Below are 25,812 nucleotides of genomic sequence, written 5' to 3' on the forward strand. Positions count from 1 at the left end.
CTGATTAGTCGACTGGGGCATCGTCCCATGTGGGGACGAGGAGGCGATGGTCGTTCGCATGGCCCTCCGCCACTCCCAGGAGGAGTGAGCCCGCTCACAATTAGAGATTGATCCCGCTGGAATCCATTGCACCGATGCAAAATGGCGCTCGAATCTGTCGGGGCTGGTGGCTCGAGATGTGTGCCCTCTGCCTCGCCAGATGTGGTGAGGTTCGTCTCTCGCCCCAACTCCGGTGTGGATGCACATGAGGGTTATAGGGAGGGGTGTGCCCATCATGCGAGGCAATGGGCGCGGGAGGCCGATGCCTGCCTTGCTGCCGACATGGCCTTGAACGAGGAAGTCATCTGTGTCCACGACTCCACATCCTCTAGAAGTGAAAAAGGAGGAGGATGCGGGCCCTCGCACGAGAGCAGAACCGGACGGTCCGTGGCATGGCCGGACTACCCTCCAAAGAGAAGGAGGAGGATAAGGACGGATAGACAACTCCGACGATGGGCTGGGCAGATCCGGCTCGATCGATTTTGCGTCTTCGAGCTCTACTTCCGCAACTAAGGGGGTGTTTGGTTCCAGGGACTTTTTTGTGTTGGGACTAAAAAAAGTCCCTAGCAAACCAAACAGGTAGGGACTATTTTGGGACTTTTTGCTAAAAGTCCTTAGAAGCACCTCCTTGAGAGTCTTTTTCAAAAAGTCCTAGGGACTAGAAAAAGTCCTAGGACTAGAGAACCAAACACCACCTAAGATGTCAAGGGCACTGCCAAGGGCAAGGACAACTGATGGTTCTATATTTTATGCATTTTTAGAGCTCTTTGTTATATGTTCTCTCCATGTAACATGTCCCATTGAACCAAACATATGTTTATTATGCATGATTACCTTTTTTTAACTCCTTTTCACTGTGAGCATTGCATAATTAGCTCTTGCAAATGATGTAAGGCTATTTGACGATTAATAAAATGCCACGAAAGCTCCTCCCATCTTAGTGACTGAAACTTAACAAAGTCTCGATCAAGTGACAGAACACAAAGAAAATTTACACAGATCTCCACGTTGATCTAACTAATATAGTATCATTCGACTGAGATTGAGCAATCGAGACCTCCATAGCCAAGTGGAAGGCACGGTTTCCACGATTTACTGTGCCCAAGTCAGGGATGACTTGTCCACTCACAACCGTCGGATCGAGAATCGAAGCACGAGATCGACTCAGGTGCGCTCCCACTACCGTCACGCACCGAAAGCGAAGTCCCGAGACTGCACGCTGAAACAGGCACTACACTCCCACTCCCGACGCGCACCGCGCCGCCGGCGGAAGCGATGGCGGAGCTTCGGCACTCGACGGCGGCGGCGGCCGCCCGCGCATCCAACTCTCCGGCAAAGCGCGACTCCGACGCGTCCTCCGCCTCCTCCCCATTCGCTTCCACCTCCGCCGCCCGCGGCCGCGACGACGACGGCAAGGACGCCCATCGCTCCTCACCTCTCCTCCCGCACCACCATCACCACAAGCAGCTCCTTCCGTCCCCCCTCCGCTCCCTCCTCGCCCTTGAGGACCCGAGGCCCCCGACCGCCTCCCTCTCCTACCGGATCTTGCTCGCCGTCCTCGCGCTCCTCCTGCTCGCGGCCCTCTTCTCCGCGCCCTCCCTCTGGTCCAGCTTCGTGAGTTCCCGTTCCTCCCTCTGCGCTCGGTTTCATCAGAATCCCAACCTAGCACTTACATTTTTGTTTGTTTATCCTAGAACGCGCCCTACTTGTGCCAGAAGGAGGGGATCACGCTGCATTGCCCTCAGGTGAAGTGCTCCTGATCTCGGCAACCATTCTGGCGATTCGTGTTCACGTGAGAAACTTCTGTTCTGATGAATTCAATTGTGTTGGGCGCAGACGAAGGAGCCTCTCTCACTGTGGGAGAACCCACGTGCTGCCACCGCGTCCTGGAAGCCCTGCGCAGAGCGTCGAAGCGATGAGCCCTCAGGCAAGTTCAGCATTGACATTACTTGAAAGACAAAAAATGTAGCATATGCTGCACCATTCACTTTTAGCCTTGCTGTACTCAGTCACTGTGAGGTCGCTTATTGCTTAACCACACAACCTAGACTTATGGCAATTCTTTTAACTCTTGGTATGTTTAGTGATTACTGTGATGTGTGAAATTTGTTAGGGTGGCTAAAACCTGAACTACGGTGTTCTTCGAGAGTCGAATTGTGACCCATAGTTCCATACTTCCATACTTCCATTTCCATGTAAGGTTGCAGATTTATGACGCAGCATATGGGAACTGAATCCATCTTATTGCTATGAAATACTGCCAACATTAATGTGGGGTTAAAATTGTAATGCACTTCTCATTCATAGACTTCTGTTAGCAATGCGAGTCAGAGCATAGAATACTTTCTATGTAAAGCACAATGCCAGTTCTGATGAAAACATTTTCTAGCCATGTTTTTGTGATATTTCCCCATAGAACCATAGTGTTTCCCTGCAAGAAAGGATACCTCAGTCAGTGGAGAGATGTGCACCCTCTTTTATATTTACCAACTTTTCGGTCCAAAAAAAAACAACATCAACTTCTGCCTTTTACATCAAACATTTGTTTCCTTTCATGATTGGGCCCTGATAAGTGATAATAATTATATCATTGTATATGACGCAGATGTCCCACCTGAGAACGAAACCTCTGGGTATATTTTTATTCATGCCGAGGGTGGACTGAACCAGCAAAGAATAGCTGTATGTATGCACTCCTGTTTTTCTCAGCCTTCCTCACCTTATTTTGTGTGATTGTTAAATATTTGTTTCAATGGTGCAATGCTTTTTCCTGCTTAAGCATAGTTCTGAGTCTCTGAATCTCGCTGTTACATGAGAATTGTTTTTCCTATGATGGTGGTTGTTGCTTAAGTGTCATCAGCTTACACCTTCAATATATTTATGCTAATTCCTTTTTATAGCATGTTTTTTCAATGATCTTCTGTTGCTTATTTAAGAAATAAAATTATATTCTCCTGTCGTTTAATACTTATTTATGTACCTGCCTAAGAAGATCATGCCAATTTCTTAAGCAGTGGGTAGTCGTAACGAGTTTCCTAAGCTGACATTGAGTTTCAGTTACAACATAGGCCCGCCTATTACTTTCTAACCTTTGGTGTTTCTGCAGATATGTAATGCTGTTGCAATTGCTAAGATAATGGAAGCAACACTTATTTTGCCAGTTCTGAAGCAGGACCAAATATGGAAAGACCAGACGTAAGTGCTATTTTCTCTTGTTACTTCTTCTACTTGTCTATTCCCCTGCTGGTATATTGTTCTTTAATTGATAGTCCTATTATACAAAATTCGCTTCACAGATATTCTAATGAAATTGTCAGTTAAACTGAGGATATTGTCCTACTAGATTTAAAAAAAATGAACTATGGTTATTCTAGCCGAATCAGTCAGTTTTTCTGCAGGCATGTGACACCAATATGCTTCTGGTCTGAGTATCGGGTTCATCTTAAGGATAATTTTCCCTTGTACTACTCCTGGAATGATCAAAATACCTGCTCGCGAAAGTCACTGTTCTTCTTCATGCTTTACTATGACTGTATTGTTGTTATAGGATATCCTAATCAGGGGCAAATCCTCCTTGATGCTACACTGGTGAATTAGTGACTACATTGTACATTGACATTGAAGTGGAGTTTCAATATGAATTTTATAAAGTGGAAAATTTACAACATCGCGTTTGCAGGTTTAAAGTTTTCTTACTCCCATACTGGGTTTTGAATAATGAACTAATTGATACTCCCTCCGTTTCTTTTTACTCCGCATATTAAGATTTATTTAAAGTCAAACTACGCAAAGTTTGACCAAAATTATATTAAAAAATATCAACATCTACAATAGTAATGTTATATAATATGAAAGTTAATTTCATGGTGCATCTAATGATATTGACTTCGTATTATGAATGTTGATGGTTTTTCTGCAGTAAATTTGAAGATATCTTTGATGTGGATCATTTTATAAACTATCTGAAGGACGACGTACGAATTGTCCGAGACATCCCTGACTGGTTCACAGAAAAAGATGAACTCTTCACCAGTATAAAGTAGGTTATGCATTTTCTTTTACTCCCTGCCTTAAGTCTTAGGGCATATTTGCTTCGAAGGATTTTTGTATGAATTTTGGAGGATTGCAATCTTTTAGATTCTTTCTATATGGGTTGTTTGATTTTAGGACTGTAATCCATATGAATTTTTTCCTTTAAACTCATCGCGGACTCTATTTCATAGGAATATTTCCTTGAGTAGTACTTCTTCCAAAAAAATATGGTTTCCTTTGGTGCAATCAATCCTAGAGGATTTGAGGTGTGACATTGCAATCCTACAGTTTTACTATCCGTGTGTGTTCTGGAATCTTGTGAATCGAAGTGGCCACTACCGCTACCTTTCTGAAATTGACATTCCAGCAACCCGCAAATACTAGTGGCACTGAACTTTTTCGTATTTTCTGTCATCAGTGGCTTTCTTTTTATAATTCAATTGAATTTATCTTATGGCGAAGTCCAAAATTACATCCATCTTGATGTACTGTAAATCTTGTGTGTTATCTATCATAGCTATACTTTTTTGTTAGAAAGTAGGCTGACTAGACTGAGGTCCACCATCGTAGGTATACTGCTGATCTGATGCAGTTTATTCTGAAGGTCATCCTTGTTTCTGTCTCAAAATTAATACAACTGGACTGAGAGATTAAATGCTCAAATTAACCACTATTCGCTTAAAATGGGAGTTTTGAAGCCTAGTAAATCAAATCAGGTGTACATACATTTCCATTTTTACTCGCTGAGAGATATTTGAAATACACTATTTTCTGGTTTCCTTCTTATGAAGTTGAATGTAGATTCAGGAATTGCTGGAACTGTTACTTCTTTTCACTACCATGGTAAACCTGTCTTTTTGTTTTCTTACTTGTCTCAATGTAATATCTGTTCTGCTTATAGCGGGTGTTAGGGATCAAATGACTACATTGTGTTGATATGTTCTGCATATAACAGTATTGCAATGTGGTCTATGACAGGCGTACTGTGAAGAACATCCCAAAGTATGCATCTGCACAGTTTTACATTGATAATGTACTTCCAAGGATCAAAGAGAAAACAATAATGTCTATTAAGCCATTTGTCGACAGGTTGGGGTAAGTCAACAGTTGAATGCTACTATATTGTGGTAATTATTCATACATTTGTTGTCTTAACCCAAAATGCCCAATCTGCTTCCATGCTACGGTAATGAGAACATTGTTGTTTCTTTATTTATTTATTTTGTTTATTTTGTGCTGTAAAAGTTGCATTGTACGAAATCTCTAATGTGATGTAGCAGTAGAAATAAATATGATGCAAATCTTCAATTTCAGGTATGACAATGTTCCGATGGAGATTAACCGACTAAGATGCAGAGTTAATTATCACGCCTTAAAGTTCCTACCTGATATTGAAGAAATGGCGGATAAGCTGGCAACAAAGATGAGGAACCGAACTAGTAGCGGGAATCCGTACATGTAAGCTACAGCAAATCTCTTCTGTTCAATCTCTTTGGAGTTCATTGCTTAGGGAATGCTTAATGGATGATCAAGTAATTGTCGCTTCTTCTAAAGGGCCCTTCATCTGAGATATGAGAAAGGAATGGTGGGCCTGTCCTTTTGTGATTTTGCTGGAACACGTGAGGAGAAAGTGATGATGGCAGCCTATAGACAGAAAGAATGGCCACGGCGCTTTAAGGTCATCTCAAATTTCGGTTTTTTAGCAGTTCTGAAATTGCAGTTATCTCATCGAACTTCAAAGTGATGCCCACAACATAGCTTTCTAATGGTTTTTTATGTTATTATCCGCACGCAGAATGGATCTCACCTGTGGCCATTAGCATTACAAAAGAGAAAAGAAGGGCGTTGCCCCCTTGAGCCTGGTGAGATAGCTGTGATCCTGCGAGCACTGGGATACACAAGGGAGACGCAGATATACGTTGCATCAGGGCAAGTGTACGGCGGCAAAAACAGGATGGCTCCCCTCAGGAACATGTTCCCCAACTTGGTGAGTACTACTTGCACAGCTCAACCGAAGTGCTTCTTCACTGCCCTTGCAGACACATTACCACGTTCCATCAAGTTCTTTTTATTCTGGAATAAGTCCATTAAACCCCACAACTATTGCTTAAATCTAAAAATCACGAGTCGAGGAGCTTTAAATGCCCGGTTTCGAAGCAGTGATCGTCTTCCAGACTTGCAAAATAGTTGAGGGGCGAAACAGACTTATTCATTTCCTGCTCTTCTCCCTGAATGCATTTGCCATGACAGACGTAAATTTTGCATATATGCGGTATGCAGGTGACCAAGGAGGAGCTGGCGAGCACGGCGGAGATGGAGCACTTCCGGAAGCACGTGACGAGCCTGGCGGCGCTGGACTTCCTGGTGTGCCTCAAGTCGGACGTGTTCGTGATGACGCATGGCGGCAACTTCGCCAAGCTCATCATGGGGGCGCGGCGCTACAGCGGGCGCCACCGGCTCAAGTCCATCAAGCCCGACAAGGGGCTCATGTCCAAGTCCCTCGGTGACCCGTACCTGGCCTGGGCCTCCTTTGCTGAGGACGTCGTCATCTCGCACCAGGCCCGGGCCGGCCTCCCCGAGCCCACCTTCCCCGGCTACGACCTCTGGGAGAACCCCCTCACCCCCTGCATGTGCAGAGCATGAGACCGACCGAGTAGCGGCAGACGAGTGACAGCCACTGCTAAGCTAGCTATAGTGCTTTCATTGATGTCCTCCTGATTTTGTTCATATAACACTACTACTAGCAGTAAGTGCTCCTGCAGCCTTGGCTATCTAAGTTTTTGTGTTGTGTAGATTATCAGAATTCAGTAGTGGTTCACCGGCTAGATTGGTGCATCCATGCACGGCGCAGAGGCACGGTTTCTCGAAACAGATATTGCGTTCTTGGCTGATTAATCGTGCGATAAAACCCCACGAGAGGCAAAAAGGAAATGCCAATTGTTCAGATATTGCATTCTTGAGCTAGCCAGTTCTCAGTTTCTTTTAACCCCTTTTGATTCTGTTCATGTGACACCACTAGCAGCAAGCCAGTAAGTACTCTTGTGCTCCTGGCCATCTTAGGCTACTGCCTCGCCAAGATCGGTATGCTTCTGTGTACACTCTGCAAAGCACGGTCTCTTGATCCAGATATTGTATTCTTGGCACGGGCCAGCCACGTAGAAAGTTACTGCATTTTTAATCGACGAGTGTGTGTGCCAGCGGTGTCTTTTCGTTCAGGCACGGCCCTCAGCTTCAGTCTCGAGGGAAGGGAATCGCAGAGCAGTGGAAGACACGCAGCCTGGGCTGCCGTTTAGTCCCACCTCGCTACCTGAGCAGCGTGTTGCGTGGTTTATAACGGGAAGCGCTGCCCCACGTATCGTGTTCGTAAAAAGGAGAGACGGTTGGCATCTCCCCTGACAGGGACGGGAACGGTCTTCGGACTTTCCTCTAGCACACTGCGGTTAAGGCTACCCGCTTCGGCGGATCTTACCCAAATTTTTTTACCATTTCCTGCGCTTTTGCACCCAATTTTTTTTACCATTTCCTGCGCTTTTGCACCCAATTTTTTTACCATTTCCTGCGCTTTTGCACCTATACTTGTCACGTATTAAAAAAATACTCCTGTCACATGCCTTTTTCATTGTATTCGTCAATTATTTTTGCCATTTCCTGCGCTTTTACACCAATACTTGTCACGTATTAAAAAAAATACTCCTATCACATGCCTTTTTCACTGTACTCGTCAAATGTTAAGCTGTTTGATTGTTTTGTATCCGCAGCGCCTTAATACTAATCACATTCTGATTTGCTTATCATATTTGCTGTGTTTTACAAAAGAATTTAGCATTTCCGTATTGCACCTATACTTGTCATGCATTAAAAAAATCCATGCTTTTTGTTACACTATTTTTCTTAACACAGTACAGACGCAAGCACTCATACATACGCGTATACACCCACCCCTATGAACGCACACCCTATCCCTATGAGCACCTTCGAGAGACTGAGCCGGCATATCATCTTGAGATTTACGAAGTCACCGAGGGCGCTTCATCGTCGACGGGAACGCCTCCTCCTACTGAAAGCGCATCGCTGAAAAAATCCAGAAATAATGCGAGCACCGGGACTTGAACCCTGGTGGGCTAGGGATATCGCTGTTCCTCTAACCATCCAAACATAGATGTCATATCCAACCTCGATGACGACAGGTGAAATGGGATGAAGACGAGGTCACCGGACTGTCACACTGCCGTGCCTAGACAAGAAGTCGACTCGTCACGTATACATGCGTCCCATCCATAGCATTCACCATCGACATGGTGGGGCTCAAAATCATGATATAAACACTAAAAACGGCAAATTTATACCTATGATATGAAAATGTTGTCAGTCCCCGTATGTAAGAACTTTGTAATGCAATATTTAGCTTAAATTAGTGTTTTCAACCCTTTAATTGAGTGGGTAAGTATTGAGTTGATGAAAAAGATTTTAAAAAGAGAGATATGGAGACAATCAATATGACGACTTGAAGTTTGCGCGTCGCCTGACCAACTTACGTATAAAACGCATTCCATATAAATTATATCTTTTATGGCATCTTTAGAGTTTCTCTAACAATCCATGATCGAGCTGGTAACCAGTGAATCGGCTGATTGCTGGCGGGATCAACCCGTTGACGACTACTTTGAAAAATCAGGATTCCTATAAATTGCCTTGAAATAACTGAGAAAAGAAGTTGATGACTCGTAGGCCTTCCACCTCCATGCGGCATTGCTCCATCAGGCTTTCGCCCATTGCGGAAAATTCTCCACTATTGCCTCCCGTAGGAGTCTAGGTCGTGTCTCAGTGTTGATCCAATCTATCACACTAACCAAAAAACCGCTGAATACACCAGCTACACCTAACATGTGGCATGGACCCCCTATGGGGAATCGCTCGAGTTTTAGCATCGACCCCATTTCCTTTTGATCGTATTACACTTGACTCGCTACAAAACATTTTACTTTCTACACCATGTTACGGATCCTATAACAGATGGGTTTACAACTTTCAAGGTCGAAACTTGCCATTCGACTAGTTTATCAGAGTATCCTACGAAGTCAGGTCCAGTAGGCGCAGGATGCGCTAAGCCATCCGATCTCCCCAGGCCTCCGTCATTCTCTTCCCAAAAAAAGAGAGATGCCAACACGGTCGAGGATTTCAGGCCAATCATTATCATCTCGAGATTCATGAAATGTCAATTTTTGAAATGAGACAAAGAAAAGAGTTTAAAGACGATTCAATTTTTTCGAAGGATTTTGCCCTTAATGGTTATTCGTTCGCCGGAACCAGAAGTCCCTCAAAGAAAAGGAAAATATTAAAGGACACGAATATCTGATGAATATTCGCTGGGAGCAAAATTGAACCGCCAAGTTGTCATGCCAAAACAACTAAAAATGCAAGTGTTTGTTTTTTCATGTACAGAAGGGAAACCTGCCATGTATATAGAAGGACTAGTGGACGGGGCGCGCCCTGGGCGCGCCTCCTGATGCAGTCAGGTGCGTACCCAGGTAGGATACCGTCTATTCAACTTTTTTTTGTTCGGCTCTTGTTCGCACATGCAGATGTCAGTGATCAGGTTGTTGATGAACATATTATATTGCCATGCATATCATAAAGGAATTGAAATCAATTAGATGGTTAATTACAAGCAGAAACATGTGCAGTAGAAGATGGTCATTGCACTCATAGGTCATAGGTGCATGGGAGATCAAGAGGCGCCACCTGATACGGCTTTTCAGTTGCCTTTTTCAATCTGGATAGCACATGTACATACACTACAAGTCTTGATAGCGTAAAAAAACTTCCCGAAGAGCCCCGTGTTGCTCCCCCGCGGGGCGACCCGGGCGCGAAACCCTAGCCGCCGCAGGGCGCACTCCCCCCACCACACCTCCCTCCGCCGCCGCCGGCGAGGGCCGGCAGGCAAAGCCCGCGCGGCGTCGGCGGCGGCGGGCCTTCTCTTCCCTCCTGCTTGGACTTGGAGCTGCGCGGGGCTGCTCCCCTGGGCGGAGGAGGCGCTCGGCGGCGCGGGTGCGGAGTGCGTGCGCGGCCTGGCGCGCGCTAGAGGCGGGGCGACGCGGCCTTGCTAGCTGGAGATTAGGCGGCGCGTGCGTGGGCTGAGGGGCCGCTGCTGTGCGGGCGCGCGTGGATCTGGCGTGCCACAGTAGGCGCGGCGGCGGGTATGGCGGACGGCTGGGCACGGGCTGGAGGTGCGGGGTGACTGCGTCGGGCTGCTATACGCGCCCAGGGGCGCGTGAGACGGTCACCGCGGCCGGTGCGAGATCTACGGGGTTGCGGGGCTCTGGCGGCGGCGATGGGCGCGGGCCAGATCGGGACTCCGCGGGCCTGTGGGTGGGAGGCGCGTCCGTCCTTTCGTCGTGGGCTGCGCGGCAGCTGGCGGGCGTGCTTGGCTCGTGCTTGCGCGATGGGAGATGCCTGCTGATGCGCGCTGGTGGCTCCTCTAGCGCGCTGGTGGCCAGATCTTGTCGCCAGTGGAGGCTGTCAAGGTGGAGTTGGCGGATGTATGGTGGGCTGGCACGAGGAGGCATCAGGCGCCATAGGAGTGCGGCTGCGTTTCGCGCCTGCTCCGGCGACGTTTTGCCGTGTGGTGGCTGTAGCGGTGGTGTCGGGCGAAGCTGTGGGAGATGAATGGCACCTCGGCTGGTGTTGCATCCTCCTGTTTGGTGGTTCGGTGAGCTCGACGCTGCTTCGGGTAGGAGGACGAGATGGTGGTGGCTGGAGGGAGAGGAATGGCCTCGCAGCGGTTTGTTGCATCCTTCGTCGGAAGATGAATGGCCGGCAATCGTTGCATCCTCGAGGAGACGAATGGCGTTGTGCTTGGTTGCATCCTTTCGATGGGAGACGAATGGCACCGCTAGGGGTTGCATCCTCCGTTCAGTGGGGGATGCAGATGCAAGGTTGGAAGCACGTCGAGCTCGCCGGGGAGGTGCGGTTGGCCGTGGAGGCAGGGATAGTGGTTTGATGTGTAGGCTGGTCGGATCTTGGGTCCGGGCTATGCAGGTGAGACTGCCGGCGAAAGCCGTACTCCAGTTGTGGCCGGAGTCATCGATGGCGGCGCTTTCTGGCGTCGCTTCCTCGTTGGAGGCATCGAGGTAGCTGCTCTCACCTTGCCTTTCCCGACGTGCTCCGGGGGAAACCCTTGATCTAGTTTAGATCGGACGATGGCGGCGCTTGTCGGCATCGCGTTCTCTCTTGGGGGCATCGTCCTGGAGGTGGATCCGGTCAGAGGGACCCGTGGCTCGTGAGGATGTGTGTGTTGTTCGCCGAAAGGCGCTGTTTGTATGGTTTTTGGGTCCGGTTTCCCTCATAAACTGGATCAACCTTCTTTCTCCTGATCAATGAATTTGGTAGATCAACTACCAACATTAAAAAAAAAAACAAGTCTTGATAAACGACCGCACGACCCACGACGAGAGAACGCTCGCCTCGTCCGCCATGCGCTTCATCACCCGGTGGTTCACGCGGATCACTCGCTACATCCTTATCAGCCTATACATAGAACACAACAATGTGAAACATTGATCAAACACCTACCGCGGCAGTGTTCTTGGGGATCGATTGAGCACACTATAATAAATACACGCACCTTCGGATGAGCTAAGCGAGCTACGGCCTACGGCAGCAGCTCGTTGTTGCAGACGGTGACAACCCTTCGGGACATTCCAACCCTTCGGGACGGTGACAACCCTTCGGGACATGGCTCCTCAGGTGCATGCACTTCTTGTCGTACCACAGCCAAACGCGCTCTCTGCTTGCAAGTGCATTCCATTTCATATCTTTGCTCGACTAATTCTGAACTTCTAATGATCATACAAATTCTGGGAGAAGCGCGTGTGCTGGATCGAACATACCTTGACTTCCTCGTAGAGCTTCTTGTCCCACTCGTACAGCCTGTCAAGGCTCTCCTTGTGGCTCTGGAAGAGCTGGAATGGCTTCGGCTTCACGAACGCCGACTTGCTCGTCACCATCATCGTCGACAACCCCTCTCCGAGCAAGTAGTTGAACTATTTAAGTGAATATAGGACGAAAAGTCTTGCATGAACATTTTTTGAAACCTGATCCAATTGTTTGCCAACTATGTTGCAGCCATCAGCCAAGCCACCTTGGTCACAAACATCATATCAGAAATTTTTCATCCATGTAAATTAGCAAGTTAGCTTTAGGAGAAGTGCCAATGGTGAACTTCAAATATCAAAGTAGGAACAGGACGACCTCTAGTTGTGACATCAGAGTAGGACGGTGTAATAAGCTTTATATTTAGTAATGTTTTAACATATATGATGTTGGCACCAAGTTGACAGGGAGATAAATGTATACCTTCCATCTATGTATAAATAGCCAATGGTTCCAACAACAATAGAAGTTAAACCATAAGCACCAGCGCCTGCAAAAGAATGATTTCGCTTCAGTAGGTATAAAAAATACTGGTACCAATTCAATTCCTTTCAAGTTAAATAAATTAAACTGACAAACAGGACAAACAAAGTCTATTCTCGGATATTTGGGTTCACATAGGCAGAGGCAACAGGGCACATCACATAGAACTTGTACAGTGTCATCTATTCTACAAAGTTTGGAAATAATCATCTCTATCTATATGTAACTTTGTAGTGCTCCCATCCGATCCACTGAACTATGTCCTGGATTTGGTATATATAGTTGTCAGAGTAGTCTTATAAACCTGAAAAAAATCTATCACCACAAACAGATAAATATTCACATTTTGTGTCACTAGTAGAAAAAGGGCCTATTGTCCCGGTTCGTGAGGGCCTTCTGTCCCGGTTTGTGAACCGGGACTAAAAGGTCGTTACTAATGCCCTTGGCCTTTAGTCCCGGTTCTTACACGAACCGGGACAGAAGGTCCTCCACTGCGGCCAGCCCAGGACGGAGGGCCTTTGGTCCCGGTTGGTGACACCAACCGGGACCAATAGGCATCCACGCGTCAGCATTTCAGGGGCTGGGGTTTTTTTTTTAAGGAGGGGTTTTGGGGGTTAATTTAGGTTGTTATTAGGTAGCTATTAGAGAGAAGTGTCCTCTCTTATATCTCCGTGCTTAGTTTACCAACACTACGTACTGCTATGCCTAAACATGGCTTAGATTGAAGTGAAGGCAACATGTGGTGCATGTCGAAAGTAATACTAATCCTAACTTGATCAAGTTTGGATTTTACTACTTTCGACACGCACCACATGCATGTTGCCTTCACTTCAATCCAATCCATGTTCATTTCACCCGCTGATATATAATAACTCTTCATGCGCGCATCATGCATCATCATATATAATAACAAGTCCTACTAATCATCATCATACAACTTCTACTCGTTATTAATAACAAGTCATACGATCATCATCCTCACAGTCATCGAACCAACCCTACTTAATTGTTCTTAGCACATGATCATCAGTATTAGGTAGGACCAAAATACCCTCTTTAAGGTAAAATAACATAAAACAATATAGACCCTGACTCTCCATTATGGAGAATGGAGATCATCCTGTCTCCAATTCTTGCGCCTTGCTTCCTTTTGCTTCCAAGAACCTCCTTGCGACTGTCCATACATTTTTTTCATTCTTTGATTTGCATGTCTCCACTTCTTTTAGAAATCCGGTATGGACAGTTGAGATTCGTAGGATGACCTGGTTGTATATTCAAAACATCAAGCCTACCATTCTGATACATCAAATGAGGCACACAATCCTCTGGGATTATCTGTTAAAAACATAGTAATAACTTCATAGTTAGCAATGATGTACTAGTTTTAGAACTATGCAAAATATGCACGGATGTCGTAATAGTAAGAAATCTTACCAGGGTATCTCCATAGTAGTTACCGTAGTTCAACACGTGCACTAGTGGCACGTACCGACCATAATGTTGAGGAGTTTGATTGTAGATATTGTAATTCTCAATATCAGTACAAAATCCGACCAGATGAGTTTTCTCCTTATAAGTTAACTCAGAGCCATCGGTGTAGTAGGTTCTGTCTACCATGTTCCGCACATTGTTTGATTAATCAAAATAAGCTGTCAATGAAAATAAGCTGTCAACTATTTTGAAATGAACAATATAAATTAGCTAATAACTATGTTTGAGAAACTCACATAGCGGTAGAATTGGAGGCGTATCAACAAGGACCCAAATGTCCATATTGTCTTGCTCGATGTCAGGATCACCAAGATTCATGGTGACAAGCATACCCTCATCAAAACCATACATCTTGCAAAATGCTTCCCAATTTTTGCAACCAAAATGGGTTACGCTCTCAGAATTATACAGCTTTACTTCAAAATCTATATCATGATGGGTCCTTAGGTGAATTTTCTTTGTTTCCATACTTTCATGATCTTCAAAACCCATCCTCTCCAAGACGTAGCGTCTTGCATGGCATGGGATAAGCTAGCCGAATTGTAAAAGATGAAAAGTACACGTTGAAATAGTTGAAGTCGTGCTTAATTACGAAAAAATAACACTTGTCGTTGTTGCGTACCGTTTCAACATCGAAGGTCTCCTCCAGCTTAATACTGAAGCGCCGATCTTCGTCCAGGTGAGGCCTGTCGCACTGACCTCGGTCGTCGTGGCACCAGTCGCACTCCCCCGGGAGACTTTCGTCGTCCGAGTACGACATTTCCTATGTTCATAATTCAAATATTAAACATCTACAATTAAATATATGTACTAAAAAACCTAAGTTAGATCATTATTATTCATCACGGGTTGACTATCGGTTTGTCGAGTCTTTTCTTGAAAACTCTCAGCTCACGTGGTGTATACATTCGACCGTTGGTGATGGTCGCTCCTCCCTTTGTCCCCGTGTGCATTACACCAAAATGTCTAGCACACGGGAACAAAGGAGAAGCGACCCCCACGACAACAGTCGGGATTCTTCGTCCTCTCATATATATATATGGTGGAACTCTCCCTCACTGATTCCTCTCTGACATTTGCGACCGTCGGTGATGGTAGCTCCTCCTTTCATTCTCGAGTGCATTACACCAAATTGTCTAGCACACGGGAACGAAGGAGAAGCTACCCCCACGACAACAGTCGGGATTCTTCGTCCTCTCATATATGATGGAGACTCGACAGACTTACAGTCAACCCGAAATATCGTTTAATTATCTTTCTAAAAGAGGATTTGGCTGGTCTCACCTCGATGTCGGAGGGGGCGGTGACGGGGACGACGGCGGGGATGATGGAGGGGCCGGGGGCTCCTAGATTTCTGCGAAAACAAAAATCCTATAAGCTATCAACTAATCATAGTGCTCTCCAATTTTAGCATTCAAAGTAGGATCGGAGTAGTTTTCCACTTTGAGCATTCAATAAGCAAAATCAAATCACAAAATAAAGTAGTATTCAAATTAGGATGCATTCAATTATAAGCAAAACTACATCATCTCCATGCGTCCGTACATCGTCGAATATTATCACTAATACACCTCGAATACTATCATACATATAGCATCGCTAGTACAGCTAGAACAGTAGCGCCCGACGGGTATCGGCGCGGGCGGTGGACACCCAAAGGGACGGAACCATCACAGGATCATAGCTCCAGTGAGATCCCTGAAGAACCTGCCAGGTATTGTCGAACCTGCCCTCCAACGCAACCATGTAGCGACGGACGTGCTGGTCCTCCTCGCTGACACGGTGACGTACCACCTCCGCGGTGTCCGGAAGCCTCGGCACCGTCACTGGCCCACGCGAGCGCCACCAAACAAGGATCGGGTCAACGACGGGCTGGTTCCTCACCAACCTACGCCCACCGGAAGGTAGCACCTCCCAAAACCAGCCCGGCGGAGCCCAGTCCCGGACATGGCCCCTCTGATCATGCCGGCCTCCTTCGCCGAGTCGACGACGAGGATGCGGGATAGGCATCGTCGACGTCAATGCGGGAATAATTGCTTTAACTAGAAAACAAACTAGTTCTATTAATTTCCTTGCTAAAAATAAACTACTTCTATAGTAAAATAAACTAGTTTTGTTAAATCAACTAGTTCAACTACTAATTAAGCACTTACTATAAATAAAATAAAGTAGTTTTATTAATTAATCAACTAGTTCAACTACTAAGCACTTACTATAAATAAATAAAATAAAGTAGTTCTTACTAAAAATAAACTACTTCTATATATAGTAAAATTTAATAAAATAGTTCTATTAATTAATCAACTAGTTCAACTACTAAGCACTTACTATAAATATATAAAATAAAGTAGTTCTTACTAAAAATAAACTACTTCTATATATAGTAAAATTTAATAAAATAGTTTTATTAAATCAACTAGCTAGTTCAACTACTAAGCACTAACCTAAAATCATATAGCTACATTATATTCATACATACATAGTTCTATAAAATTGTATGAACATTATATTCATACATACATAGCCACATCCATTCATCATATAGCTACCACATACATATAAATATACATTATATATTTGAAAAAATGCAATGAACAAAAAAATAATACAAATTATATGAAAAAAATAAACAGAGCCGTGGCGTGGCGGCGGCTCACATCGGGCGACGGAGGGCGACGGCGACCGCGGCGGGCCGGGGGCGGAGGGCGACGGTGACGTACGGGCGACGGCTCGGGGGCGCGCGGCGGAGGCCGACGGCGACGGCGGCGGGGGGCGGAGGACGACGGCGACGGGCGATGGCGTGGGCTCGGGGGCACGGGCGACGGCGACGGCGGCGGGGCAGCCTGGCGGCGTAGATCGAGTTCGTGGCGTCGTCGGGCGGGGGGAAACTGGCGATGGAAATCTGAAAATTTCCTAAGTGCTGGCTTATATAGCAAAGGCTTTGGTCCCGGTTCAACGCACAAACCGGAACCAATACCCACCCTTTAGTCCCGGTTGGTGGCACCAACCGGGACCAAAGGCCTCTTTTCACCAGCGCAAAGGGCGGGAAGCAGAGGGCTTTGGTCCCGGTTGGTGGCACCAACCGGGACCAAAGGGGAGCATTGGTTCCGGTTGGACCCACCAACCGGGACTAATGTGCTGGCGCGGTGCGATGGGAAGTTTAGTCCCACCTTGCTAGCTGAGAGAGCTCAGCACCTGTTTATAAGCTGCGTTGCAGATCAGGTGCTGAGCTCCTCTCTAATATGCAGGCATTACATGCCTACCTTTGTCACTGCCATGTTGGGCCTATTGGGCCTGCGGGCCTGCATCCTGGCCCATGTGCAGATGGGTTTCTAGTCGTATGCAGGCCGTGTGGCCCATTAGGCGGCATTTTTTTATTTTTTCCAGTATTTTTTTGTTTTTTGAATTATTTATTTTCTTTTGATTTTTGCTTTATTTTTTTATTCTTTTTGCTTTTAGCTCAGAATAATTATAAACTTTCTGTTACTACATTAGTTTCCAAATTTGAATAGTTTAAATTTTATACGGAAACTCGTCTGTTACAAAGGGATTTCATTTTTTGAAACTTATTTGAACTCCTGACTTTTTGTGTGTTCAAAATGCACCATTCAAAGCCACATCATCATTTTTCAATCCTTTCTGACTTCATTTGTTATTTTTCATGCATTTACTAATTATTTTGAGCTATAAGACCCTAAAATTGAAAAGCATTTCAAATGAACTTTGAAAAGGTTGAAAGTTGGCATGATATCATCATTTCATCCACATAGCATGTGCAAGAAAGTTGAGAGGGTTACGGCAAAAACTGGATGCACTTCGTGTACAAAACGGACAATCTCTTTCAAAGTATCAGGATTTCATCCGGAAACTCGTCTGTTACAAAGGGATTTCATTTTTTTAAACTTATTTGAACTCCTGACTTTTTGTGTGTTCAAAATGCTGTTGGGGAACGTAGCAGAAATTCAAAATTTTCTACGCATCACCAAGATCAATCTATGGAGTAATCTAGCAACGAGGGGAAGGGGAGTGCATCTACATACCATTGTAGATCGCGATGCGGAAGCGTTGCAAGAACGCAGATGAAGGAGTCGTACTCGTAGCGATTCAGATCGCGGTTGATTCCGATCTAAGCGCCGAACCACGGCGCCTCCGCGTTCAACACACGTGCAGCCTGGTGACGTCTCCCACGCCTTGATCCAGCAAGGAGAGAGGGAGAGGTTGGGGAAGACTCCATCCAGCAGCAGCACGACGGTGTGGTGGTGATGGAGGAGCGTGGCAATCCCGCAGGGCTTCGCCAAGCACCGCGGGAGAGGAGGAGGAGGGAGAGGGGTAGGGCTGCGCCGAAAGAGAGACGTTCTCCTGTGTCTTGGGCAGCCCAAACCTCAACTATATATAGGGGGGGAGGGGGCTGCGCCCCCCTCTAGGGTTTCCACCCCAAGGGCTGGCGGCCAGCCCTAGATCCCATCAAGGGGGGCGGCCAAGGGGAGGAGGGGGGGCGCCCCACTAGATGGGCCCTAAGGCCCATCTGGACCTAGGGTTTGCCCCCTTCCACTCTCCCATGCGCCTTGGGCCTTGGTGGGGGGGGCGCACCAGCCCACCTGGGGCTGGTCCCCTCCCACACTTGGCCCATGCAGCCTTCTGGGGCTGGTGGCCCCACTTGGTGGACCCCCGGGACCCTCCCGGTGGTCCCGGTACATTACCGATAACACCCGAAACTTTTCCGGTGACCAAAACAGGACTTCCCATATATAAATCTTTACCTCCGGACCATTCCGGAACTCCTCGTGACGTCCGGGATCTCATCCGGGACTCCGAACAACATTCGGTAACCACGTACATACTTTCCCTATAACCCTAGCGTCATCGAACCTTAAGTGTGTAGACCCTACGGGTTCGGGAACCATGCAGACATGACCGAGACGTTCTCCGGTCAATAACCAACAGCGGGATCTGGATACCCATGTTGGCTCCCACATGTTCCACGATGATCTCATCGGATGAACCACGATGTCGGGGATTCAATCAATCCCGTATGCAATTCCCTTTGTCTATCGATATGTTACTTGCCCGAGATTCGATCGTCGGTATCCCGATACCTTGTTCAATCTCGTTATCGGCAAGTCTCTTTACTCGTTCCGTAACTCACATCATCCCGTGATCAACTCCTTGGTCACATTGTGCACATTATGATGATGTCCTACCGAGTGGGCCCAGAGATACTTCTCCGTTTACACGGAGTGACAAATCCCAGTCTCGATTCGTGCCAACCCAACAGACACTTTCGGAGATACCCGTAGTGCACCTTTACAGCCACCCAGTTACGTTGTGACGTTTGGCACACCCAAAGCATTCCTACGGTATCCGGGAGTTGCACAATCTCATGGTCTAAGGAAATGATACTTGACATTAGAAAAGCTCTGAGCAAACGAACTACACGATCTTGTGCTAGGCTTAGGATTGGGTCTTGTCCATCACATCATTCTCCTAATGATGTGATCCCGTTATCAACGACATCCAATGTCCATGGTCAGGAAACCGTAACCATCTATTGATCAACGAGCTAGTCAACTAGAGGCTTACTAGGGACATGGTGTTGTCTATGTATCCACACATGTATCTGAGTTTCCTATCAATACAATTCTAGCATGGATAATAAACGATTATCATGAACAAGGAAATATAATAATAACCTATTTATTATTGCCTCTAGGGCATATTTCCAACAGTCTCCCACTTGCACTAGAGTCAATAATCTGGTTCACATCGCCATGTGATTAACACTCATAGAGTTCTGGTTTGATCATGTTATGCTTGTGAGAGAGGTTATTAGTCAACGGGTCTGAACCTTTCAGATCCGTGTGCTTTACGAATATCTATGTCATCTTGTGGATACTACCATGCGCTATTTGGAGCCATTTCAAATAATTGCTCTACTATACGAATCCGGTTTACCACTTAGAGTCATCCGGATTAGTGTCAAATTTCGCATCGACGTAACCCTTTACGACGAACTCCTTTTCACCTCCATAATCGAGAAAATTCCTTAGTCCACTAGGTACTAAGGATAAGTTCGACCGCTGTCATGTGATCCTTTCCCGGATCACTATTGTACCCCTTGACCAACTCATGGCAAGGCACACTTCATGTGCGGTACACAGCATAGCATACTGTAGAGCCTACATCTAAAGCATAGGGGACGACCTTCGTCCTTTCTCTCTTCTGCTGTGGTCAGGTCTTGAGTCTTACTCAATACTCACACCTTGTAACATAGCCAAGAACTCCTTCTTTGCTGATCTATTTTGAACTCTTTCAAAATCATGTCAAGGTGTGCATTCTTTGAAAGTATCATCAGGCGTCTTGATCTATCTCTATAGATCTTGATGCCCAATATGTAAGCAGCTTTATCCAGGTCTTCCTTTGAAAAACTCCTTTCAAACAACCCTTTATGCTTTCCAGAAATTTTACATCATTTCGGATCAACAATATGTCATTCACATATACTTATCAGAAATGTTGTAGCGCTCCCACTCACTTTATTGTAAATACAAGTTTCTAACAAACTTTGTATAAACCCAAAAACTTTGATCGCTCCATCAAAGCTTATATTCTGACTCCGAGATGCTTGCTCTAGTCCATGGAAGGATCGCTGGAGCTAGCATACCTTTTAGCATCCTTAGGATCGACAAAACCTTTCTGATTGTATCACATATAACCTTTCCTTACGAAAACTGGTAAGGAAACTTGTTTTGACATCCATCTGCCAAATTTCATAAATGCAGCTAATGCTAACATGATTCCGACGGACTCAAGCATCGCTACGGATGAGAAAATCTCATCGTAGTCAACTCCTTGAACTTGTGAAAATACTCTTTGCCACAAGTCGAGCTTCATAGACGGTAACCTTACCGTCCACGTTCGTCTTCTTCTTAAAGATCCATTTATCTCGGATTTCATGGCTTCTAACCATTTGTCGGAATATGGGCCCACCATCGCTTCTCCATAGCTCATAAGTTCATCGTTGTCCAACAACATGACTTCCAAGACAGGATCACGTACTACTCTGAAGTATTACGCATCCTCGTCGTCCTACGAGGTTTGGTAGTGACTTGATCCGAAGTTTCATGATCACCATCATAAGCTTCCACTTCAATTGGTGTAGGTGCCACAGGAACAACTTCCTGTGCCCTGCTACACACTAGTTGAAGTGATGGTTCAATAACCTTATCAAGTCTCCACCATCCTCCCACTCAGTTCTTTCGAGAGAAACTTTTCCTCAGGAAAGGACTCGTTTCTAGAAGCAATTACTTTTGCTTCCAGATCTGAAATAGGAGGTATACCCAACTGTTTTGGGTTTTCTATGAAGATGCATTTATCCGCTTTGGGTTCGAGCTTATCAGCCTGAAACTTTTTCACATAAGCATAGCAGACCCAAACTTTTAAGAAACGACAACTCAGGTTTCTCTAAATGGTGTCATCTCAACAGAATTGCGTGGTGCCCTATTTAAAGTGAATGCGGTTGTCTCTAATGCCTAACCCATAAACGATAGTGGTAATTAGATAAGAGACATCATGGCATGCACCATATCCAATAGGGTGCAGTTATGATGTTCGGACACACCATCACACTATGGTGTTCCAGGCGGTATTAATTGTGAAACACTTTCCACAATGTCTTAATTGTGTGCCAAACTCGTAACTCAGATACTCATCTCTATGATCATATCACAGACATTTATCCTCTTGTCACGACGATCTTCAACTTCACTCTGAAATTACTTGAACCTTTCAATAATTCAGACTTGTGTTTCATCAAGTAAATACACTCAGCATCTACTCAAACCAGCTGTGAAGTAAGAACATAACGATATCCACTGCATGCCTCAGCACTCATTGGACTGCATACATCAAAATGTATTACTTCCAATAAGTTGCTCTCTTGTTCCATCTTACTGAAAACGAGGCCTTTCAGTCATCTTGCCCATGTGGTATGATTTGCATGTCTCAAGTGATTCAAAATCAAGTGAGTCCAAACTTTCCATCTGCATGGAGTTTCTTCATGCATATATACCAATAGACATGGTTTGCATGTCTCAATCTTTTCAAAAACGAGTGAGTCCAAAGATCCATCCACATGGAGCTTCTTCATGCGTTCTATACCAATATGACTCAAATGGCAGTGCCACAAGTATGTGGAACTATCATTACTATTTTATATCTTTTGGCACGAACATGTGTATCACTACGATCGAGATTCACTTTAGGTGCAAGACCATTGAAGGTATTATTCAAATAAACAGAGTAACCATTATTCTCCTTAAATGAATAACCGTATTGCGATAAACATAATCCAATCATGCTCAACGCAAACACCAAATCTCGATGGTAGAGGGAGCATGCGATGCTTGATCACATCAACCTTGGAAACACTTCCAACACATATCGTCATCTCACCTTTAGCTAGTCTCCGTTTATTCCGCAGCTTTTATTTCGAATTTACTAACACTTAGCAACTGAACCGGTATCTAATACCCTGGTGCCGCTAGGAGTACTAGTAAAGTACACATTCATATAATGTATATCCAATATACTTCTGTCGACCTTGCCTGCCTTCTCATCTACCAAGTATCTAGGGTAGTACTGCTTCAGTGACCGTTCCTCTCATTACAGAAGCACTTAGTCTCAGGTTTGGGTTCAACCTTGGGATTCTTCACTAGAGCAGCAAACGACTTGCTGTTTCATGAAGTATCCCTTTTGCCCTTGCCCTTCTTAAACTAGTGGTTTTACTAACCATCAGCAATTGATGTTCCTTCTTGATTTCTACTCTCGCGGTGTCAAACATCGCGAGTTGCTCAAGGATCATCATGTCTATCCCTGATATGTTATAGTTCATCACGAAGCTCTAATAGCTTGGTGGCAGTGACTAAGGAGAACCATCACTATCTCATCTAGAAGATTAACTCCCACTCGATTCAAGTGATTGTAGTACTCAGACAATCTGAGCACATGCTCAACGATTGAGCTTTTCTCCCTCAGTTTGCAGGCTTAAGAAACTTGTCAGAGGTCTCATACCTCTTGACGTGGGCACTAGTCTGAAATCCCAATTTCAGTCTTCGGAACATCTCATATGTTCTGCGACGTTTCAAAAACCGTCTTTGGTGCCACAATTCTAAACCGTTAGCATTACGCACTGAACTATCACGTAGTTATCAAAACGTGTATGTCAGATGTTCCGCAACATCTACAGACGACGCTGAGGTTCAGCACACCGAGCGGTGCATTAAGGACATAAGCCTTCTGTGCAGCAATGAGGACAATCCTCAGTTTACGGACCCAGTCCGCATAATTGCTACTATCAACTTTCAACTAAATTTTCTCTAGGAACATATCTTAAACAGTAGAACTAAAGCGTATGACATAATTTGCAAAGACCTTTTGACTATGTTCATGATAATGAAGTTCATCTGATTATTTAATGAACTCCCACTCAGATAGACATCCCTCTAGTCATCTAAGTGATACATGATCCGAGTCAAACTAGGCCGTGTCCGATCATCACGTGAGACGGACTAGTCATCATCGGTGAACATCTCCATGTTGATCGTATCTTCTATACGACTCATGTTCGACCTTTCGGTCTCTTGTGTTCCGAGGCCATGTCTGTACATGCTAGGCTCGTCAAGTCAACCTAAGTGTTTCGCATGTGTTCCGAGGCCATGTCTGTACATGCTAGGCTCGTTAACACCCGTTGTATTCGAACGTTAGAATCTATCACACCCGATCATCACGTGGTGCTTCGAAACAACGAACCTTCGCAACGGTGCACAGTTAGGGGGAACACGTCTCTTGAAATTTTAGTGAGGGATCATCTTATTTAAGCTACCGTCGTTCTAAGCAAATAAGATGCATAACATGATAAACATCACATGCAATCAAATAGTGACATGATATGGCCAATATCATTTTGCTCCTTTGATCTCCATCTTCGGGGCACCATGATCATCTTTGTCACCGGCATGACACCATGATCTCCATCATCATGATCTCCATCATTGTGTCTTCATGAAGTTGTCACGCCAACGATTACTTCTACTTCTATGGCTAACGCGCTTAGCAATAAAGTAAAGTAATTTACATGGCGTTATTCAATGACACGCAGGTCATACAAAAAATAAAGACAACTCCTATGGCTCCTGCCGGTTGTCATACTCATCGACATGCAAGTCGTGATTCCTATTACAAGAATATGATCAATCTCATACATCACATATATCATTCATCACATCTTCTGGCCATATCACATCACATAGCACATGCTGCAAAAACAAGTTAGACGTCCTCTAATTGTTGTTGCAAGTTTTTACGTGGCTTGTATAAGTTTCTAGCAAGAACGTTTCTTACCTACGTAAAACCACAACGTGATATGCCAATTTCTATTTACCCTTCATAAGGACCCTTTTCATCGAATCCGTTCCGACTAAAGTGGGAGAGACAGACACCCGCTAGCCACCTTATGCAACTAGTGCATGTCAGTCGGTGGAACCTGTCTCACGTAAGCGTACGTGTAAGGTCGGTCCGGGCCGCTTCATCCCACAATGCCGCCGAAACAAGATAAGACTAGTAGCGGCAAGAAGAATTGGCAACATCGACGCCCACAACTACTTTGTGTTCTACTCGTGCATAGAAACTACGCATAGACCTAGCTCATGATGCCACTGTTGGGGAACGTAGCAGAAATTCAAAATTTTCTACGCATCACCAAGATCAATCTATGGAGTAATCTAGCAACGAGGGGAAGGGGAGTGCATCTACATACCATTGTAGATCGCGATGCGGAAGCGTTGCAAGAACGCAGATGAAGGAGTCGTACTCGTAGCAATTCAGATCGCGGTTGATTCCGATCTAAGCGCCGAACCATGGCGCCTCCGCGTTCAACACACGTGCAGCCCGGTGACGTCTCCCACGCCTTGATCCAGCAAGGAGAGAGGGAGAGGTTGGGGAAGACTCCATCCAGCAGCAGCACGACGGCGTGGTGGTGATGGAGGAGCGTGGCAATCCCGCAGGGCTTCGCCAAGCACCGCGGGAGAGGAGGAGGAGGGAGAGGGGTAGGGCTGCGCCGAAAGAGAGACGTTCTCCTGTGTCTTGGGCAGCCCAAACCTCAACTATATATAGGGGGGGAGGGGGCTGCGCCCCCCTCTAGGGTTTCCACCCCAAGGGCTGGCGGCCAGCCCTAGATCCCATCAAGGGGGGCGGCCAAGGGGAGGAGGGGGGGCGCCCCACTAGATGGGCCCTAAGGCCCATCTGGACCTAGGGTTTGCCCCCTTTCACTCTCCCATGCGCCTTGGAGAGAAAATTCAACACACAAAAAGTCTGTAAAGATCGCCAACCCCAACATAAAAAAATGAGCATAGATGCGCTTATAGAGAAAATTCAACCTAGATTCATAATAAATTTCTATGAATTTCAGAGAAAGTCACTGTGAATTTCGGCCAAATTCCCTGTATAAGGGCATCTACTTTCATTTTTAGAGGAGCTCAACAAGGCAGAGAGGGATGTGTTTTTTTTTCTCTTTTGCTTTATTTGTTTTGTTTTGTTTCTACTTACAACAAAAAACTTATTTATTTTATTTCTAATTACTTATGTATTTTACTTTAATTATTTTATTTTTATTTATTTTACTGCTGCTATTTTTATTTATTTTACTGCTGCTATTTTTACTTAATTTATTAAGGTTTATTTATTGTAGTTACTACAGTTTATTTTATTTTATTTTATTAAGGTTTATTTAGTTTTATTTATTTTATCAAGGTTTATTTATTTTATAAATATAAAAAAATG

General features: G+C 45.3%; 1 protein-coding gene and 1 non-coding gene across 2 annotated transcripts; both read left to right on the forward strand.

Annotated features, from left to right (window-relative positions):
• The first annotated feature begins 1,238 nt into the window (after positions 1-1,238).
• Positions 1,239-7,024, forward strand: LOC109784433 (protein PECTIC ARABINOGALACTAN SYNTHESIS-RELATED). Its single transcript, XM_020343030.3, has 11 exons — positions 1,239-1,653; positions 1,734-1,784; positions 1,876-1,966; positions 2,645-2,721; positions 3,146-3,234; positions 3,959-4,078; positions 5,050-5,166; positions 5,386-5,529; positions 5,626-5,749; positions 5,867-6,058; positions 6,352-7,024. The coding sequence occupies exons 1-11, from the start codon at positions 1,315-1,317 to the stop codon at positions 6,712-6,714; spliced, it is 1,707 nt and encodes a 568-aa protein (XP_020198619.1). The 5' UTR covers positions 1,239-1,314; the 3' UTR covers positions 6,715-7,024.
• Positions 7,025-7,428: 404 nt separating this feature from the next.
• Positions 7,429-7,552, forward strand: LOC120967671 (U6atac minor spliceosomal RNA). Its single transcript, XR_005761397.1, has one exon. It is a non-coding gene; the product is annotated as a U6atac minor spliceosomal RNA (small nuclear RNA).
• The last annotated feature ends 18,260 nt before the right edge of the window (positions 7,553-25,812 follow it).

This window comes from Aegilops tauschii, chromosome 6, assembly GCF_002575655.3.
Source record: "Aegilops tauschii subsp. strangulata cultivar AL8/78 chromosome 6, Aet v6.0, whole genome shotgun sequence".
NCBI lineage: Eukaryota > Viridiplantae > Streptophyta > Magnoliopsida > Poales > Poaceae > Aegilops > Aegilops tauschii.